Source organism: Vigna unguiculata, chromosome 3 (assembly GCF_004118075.2).
Source record: "Vigna unguiculata cultivar IT97K-499-35 chromosome 3, ASM411807v1, whole genome shotgun sequence".
Lineage (NCBI taxonomy): Eukaryota > Viridiplantae > Streptophyta > Magnoliopsida > Fabales > Fabaceae > Vigna > Vigna unguiculata.
The window spans coordinates 58,586,874-58,592,490 of record NC_040281.1 but is presented as its reverse complement, the minus strand read 5'-3'; the positions used below and the strand labels follow the sequence as shown (position 1 = coordinate 58,592,490).

The 5,617-nt window shown below is 31.2% G+C and overlaps 1 protein-coding gene across 1 annotated transcript; it reads left to right on the top strand.

The window, feature by feature from the left end:
- The first annotated feature begins 3,962 nt into the window (after window positions 1-3,962).
- Window positions 3,963-5,180, top strand: LOC114177376 (zinc finger protein 2). Its single transcript, XM_028062695.1, has one exon. It carries the CDS (start codon window positions 4,296-4,298, stop codon window positions 4,791-4,793), a length of 498 nt encoding a protein of 165 aa, XP_027918496.1. The 5' UTR covers window positions 3,963-4,295; the 3' UTR covers window positions 4,794-5,180.
- Window positions 5,181-5,617: the final 437 nt, after the last annotated feature.

The window sequence follows — 5,617 nt, the reverse complement described above, 5'->3', positions numbered from 1 at the left end:
AAGATTAATCAAATTATCCTTTTAATTTATATTCGTCCTTCTTATTACAAAAAACAACATAATAAAATTTAATAATAAAATTTAATAACGCAAATAATAATTTATTATTGTTATAATAAAAATTTATTATTTTTAAAATTACTATTAAAAAATAAAAAAACTCTTCATGTAAATAAATTATTTTTTATTTTATATATTAAATTTATTTTCATGCAAAATATATTATATTATTATTTTTTATAAATAATTTTTTTATATTTTCAATCATTCAATAAAATTTACAAAAAAATATTTCTAAACTATTTATATATAATTTTATATTACACATAATAATACGGATATTTTGGTAATCTAACTTTTTTATTGATTAAAAGTGTTTTTAATATGTCACTTCAGTTAATCCAATCACAAACTTTTGCAAACTCCATTCTCTCATTTATTCTAAATTCACTTCTAAAACGATACTAACTTCACTATCTAATCCTTCCGATTTCTCCCACTCCCTCTCATTCTAATTATCCTTCACAAAAGAACACAACCTTTATAATTCATTGCTTTTTTCTTTCATCAATCTCCTGCACTATTAATAATATTATATTTATTTAAAAACAATTAGTCTATAGGCAATTAATCGAGTTGTTATATATTTTTTTTTCAATACGTCATTCTTGGAAAGAAAGCAAAGAGGGACTATACATAACAAATTAATGTTCTCTACTTCAACAAAAAATAAAATAAAATTTTACCAAAAAATTAATGTTCTCTTAAAACTTAAATTTGTTTCAAGATTAATTCCTTTTTTTTTTCATTTCATCCTCTTTGTAAATTTTTAATTATTTGCATTGAAATAAATAAATCTTAAATACCTTCATGAGATAATAAAATGATAAAAATATAATTTTATAAAAAAAATCCAAAAGAATTAGTTCAATTACATGTATTATTTTATTACTCTAATTATTTTTTTACACAAAGCCCTTTTATGGATCATACAATATGCTTTTTTTGTCATTTTATGTTGCAATAAAACTTAAATAAATTACCAGATCATATATATGCATATTTATAAATTGTACTATAAATAATATAGACAATTTTTTTTATTTGATTACTTTAAAAAGAACTAAGAACATAGATTAATGTGCAATTTATTAAGTATCGGCTTCGAGATATTAATTACGACCTCAATCTTGTGGATAGACTTTCCTATTGAGTTGTTTTTGGAAGAGTGGAGTAGTTGTATAAGGCCCACGCCAAAGTCAGAAATCCTTTTTATATTTATTTATTCTATGAATAAATTTAAAATCTAGAGTTGATAAAATTCAATTTCACTACATCAAGTATATACATAGTCTTTTGTTTTTGAGAGTTAGTATATAGTGATGCATTTTTAGATTTATGTTGTGTAAATCAAATGGGCCATAACCCAAACAATGTTTTTCTTCGCTGATTTCTTTTCTCTCTAAGTTTCTCGAGAAATCCCTCACTTTATCTAATTTTTAATATTTTGATATTCATCTTAATTTTAATTTAATGTATTTATCTTAATTTTATATTTCACCTCTAAATTATAACCGTTTCGTAAATTTTACTAACTATGTTTATTTGTTCTACATTTTACTATCATGTTTTTTCATTTTTAATTATGTATTTTTATCAATTTTATTTTTATGCTAAATGTATACTAAAGTAGTGACTTTTTTCTTTTATAAAGTAATGTTATTTTAATCACAATTCTTTAAAAAATAACATTACTTTGTAACACATAAATTATTTTAATATACAGATAAATTAATGCAAATTTTTATCTTTCTCCACCAAAAGTATTTATAAAAGAAATCGTGGAAATACATTCGTAATTTCTGTTAATAAACTCATTTGAATAAGCCAAAACGACCTAATATTTGAAACGGAAAGACTGATTAAACTAAAAATAAAACTTTAAGACTGATCTGATTAGTCTATCAGTTCAAAACTTACAATACACACAAATTCATTTAACTCTTTTAGTTTGAGAAACTAGAAATACTCACATGAGTTTCAAACCTTTGGTATTGTGAATATTGAAAGAAATATATAAGTTAAATATTCATTAAGATAATGTATATATATAATTTTAGTAGCATTTATAAATTCTAAGTCCGGTCATAAACTAATATCCAAGATAATTAATCCCAAAAAGCTATGTTATGGTGGGTAGCGCGCATGAAGTGATAAAAAAAATGAGAAGCACACATTTTTTGGTACAGTAGACATCATCTCAATAACAGTGGTTTGTTATCACGGTCATGGTATCATGGTATGTGTCTTAATTTAAACAGGTGAACATTCAGAAATGAGTGCAGTTATGTAACATGTCTACCAGACAATCCCTTATAATTGTATTTTCGAGTGAGTTTAATTAAGATTAGTCTGTGTATACATGGAACCTAGTTATGATTAATGTAGGTTTGTTGAAGTAGGAAGGGAAACATCCCATTTGAATGAGTGGATATTGTTTAGTTTTGCACAAGAATTAATGTTTACTTAGCTTTGGAATCTTAAGACCAAGTGACTGATACGGTAACAGGACGTAGTTTCTTGGTTCATTCTGTGTCTGCGATTTGCAGACAACCCCTTCCGCAATCATAGCCGATGACAAGATTATGATCCCTCAATCATGTTTTACCATTAAACTATTCAAACCCTATTCCGTGATGGGGATTTTGTGCCATTACAAATACCTCTCTGGGTTGAACGCTTCCATTTTTATTTCTCTGCTACTCAACAATTTTATAAATAATTAACCTTTTTGCTCTTGCACAAAGAAATTACATATTTTATAACTCCGTCACCCATGTGCTTGGCCCAGTCAACACATTTGTAAAATCACTGAGCCAGAATAATGGAGAGAGAAAGACAGATAGAAGAGGAGGTTTGGTCATAATTAATAAGGGCACCGTTCCAAAGACAGAGTACAGAGCTACAACCATCTGTTTCTTTCTCCATTCTGGCTATTGACCATAGTTGATGAAATTGAAGGCATAGCATTCAATACGAATCAGTTCTGGAACTGTCACTGTTAGTAGTAGTAGTAGTAGTTGTTGTGCTGTAACGACACAGAGAATCAGAGAGATGGATTTCAAAAGGGAACAGTACGAAATTCACTACATATCGACATGTAGGAATATTGTGCACAAGTCACCCTGCCTTTTTATTTATTTCATGATTCTATTCAAAGTGAGGGTGTACGGTGCAGGGTGAAACGTAGAGTTGTAGGAAAATAAAATAAAATAAAATTTATAATTAATACATACACCTGAGTGACAGAGTTGAAAATATTATTTTTTGGGGGAGGGGTATATCTGGCAATGCTCATGTCATTGCGTGCTTTGCATTGGGACGAAAGGTAATAATCCACATCGTGTAAATTCAATTAACATGATGAGAAAAAATGGATTATTGGTTGGTCTGCCATTATTGATTGAATAAAACCAAATTGAGTAGGCTTTGTACTGATTATTATATGTACATATGGGCAGACAGATATGCATTGGTTCTATATTAATTACTAGGTAGATTATTGTACAAAAATTTATAGAGTGGATGATAGTAAGTAATTCATACGAATGGTTGAATAGTGGTTAATTGATTTCGTTAAAATGGGTTGAGTGTCCAATCCTGAATGGACAGATAGTGGCATAGGTATATATAGCACGCTCTTGATTTAAGACAAAAACGTAAAAATAGTCTCCAATCATGTTCATTGTTTAGTCGAGTCAAGATGGTTTATCTTCCCCATTTTGTAATTCCAAAATTGGAACATTGATGGAACACTGCATGATTTGAGTTTAAACTCCTTGTTGACAAGGGGTCACCACAACAACAACAACAACGCTACTTACAACAATTTTCTCATTACATACATGCTTATTGCAAACGTTCACTCATTTTCAAGAGACAGAAACAAAGTTAAAATACAAAAAAACCTGATTAATCTTCTTGGTGGGTTTCATACGGGGTACCCCATAACATTATTTTTTGGCCATCGACCGACAAAGGATCCAAACTCTGCCATTAATGAAGGCGACAACCTCTTTGATTCTCCATTGATCTTGCAGATACATGTCCCTCTATCTCACTCAATACCCTCACTCTTTCACTCAATATACTACTATTTCTGTCTGCAGGAACAGTGAACCTTTCACCCTCTTATATTACATAAACATCCTCTCTCACCCCCCCCACTTCGCACCCTATATCCTTTCCTCTCTATTGCTTTCTTTCCCACACTACACTTACTGCCACTATCTTCTATGGCCATGAATTTCCACCCCAATTCTTCTCTTCACCTAACTCAGCCAGATGATCAGATCAATCACCTCAATCTTGATCTTCTTCTTGAACCTTCTTCCTCTTCCTCATCTTCTCCTTCCCCTATAAGTCCCATTGAACCCAGGATATTCTCATGCAACTATTGCCAGAGAAAGTTCTACAGCTCTCAAGCGCTAGGGGGTCACCAAAATGCTCACAAGCTCGAGAGGACTCTTGCCAAGAAGAGCAGGGAAATGAGTTCGACCATGCAGTCTTACGGAGCACCGGAGCAAAGATCAAACTTCACTCCTTCGCACCATCTTGGTCGTGCTCTTGGGGTTAACGTTGTGGATAACCAAGGACAAACTTATGTGAGGCTCGCCGGAAGAAAAGAATACAGCTTTGGACCCAATGAAGGGGTGGGTTCTTGGTCCAGGGGTTACGCTTCCGAGCATGTTCAGGAGGATATTGGGCAACTTGACTTGTCGTTGAGGCTTTGAAACTTTGAAATTTCAACATGTGAAGCTCTGTCATCTATAACATCTTGCTTCTGTGACTATGAGTGATAAGATGAATATTATGAACCGTTCTGAATTAATTTCTGATTATGAATGTAGCAAATTAAACAATGCCCCAGTTATACGCGGAGTTAGCTATAGAGAGGGGCTATCTAGTTAGGGGTCTGTGGGGGAATCAATCGTGTAACAATTTGAAGTGACACTTTTTAGAAGATCAGGACGTGCCAGTGCCCATTTTTTTCTTTACAAGGTAAAGGAAGCTTTATTTCAGGTTACATAGGTTACTATATTCGTGACTGTGGCTATCTTTATGGTTTACTTTTGTACCTTTTTTTGTACTGTAAGAATGCCAGTATATCTATTATTCAATTTTTTCACATATTTTTAACATTAAAATAAGTTTCATAAAGAAAAAATGGTCGTGAAATTCAAACACTGCACCAGACTAGTAGTGTAACTAATTATCAGAAACAAACCAGGCTACCATTTTCCATAGTCTAAAATTCCATGCAATGTTTTTAGGGATTTCCATGCTTCCATGCCGCATTGTTTGTTCTTTTGTTAATATTTCTCTAACATGAAAGAGTTGCAGATGCACATAAATAGTTATGTTGCAATACTGCGTAGATAGATACACTCAGTTTCCTTGAGATTTTATGCAGGCAATAACACTTTCCTGCAGTTTCTGGACTCTTAACACGAGAATACAGTTTGAAAAGTATTTCATTTTCACATGTTATTGTTGGTGGAAAATCAAAGTTTTCAATGTGTATAATAAATAAGTTCCTTAAAAGTTCTATGTGCAT

What these genes read in the sequence shown, in the direction of transcription:
- LOC114177376 (XM_028062695.1), top strand. Translation starts at nt 4,296, where the DNA reads ATGGCCATGAATTTCCACCCCAATTCTTCTCTTCACCTAACTCAGCCA.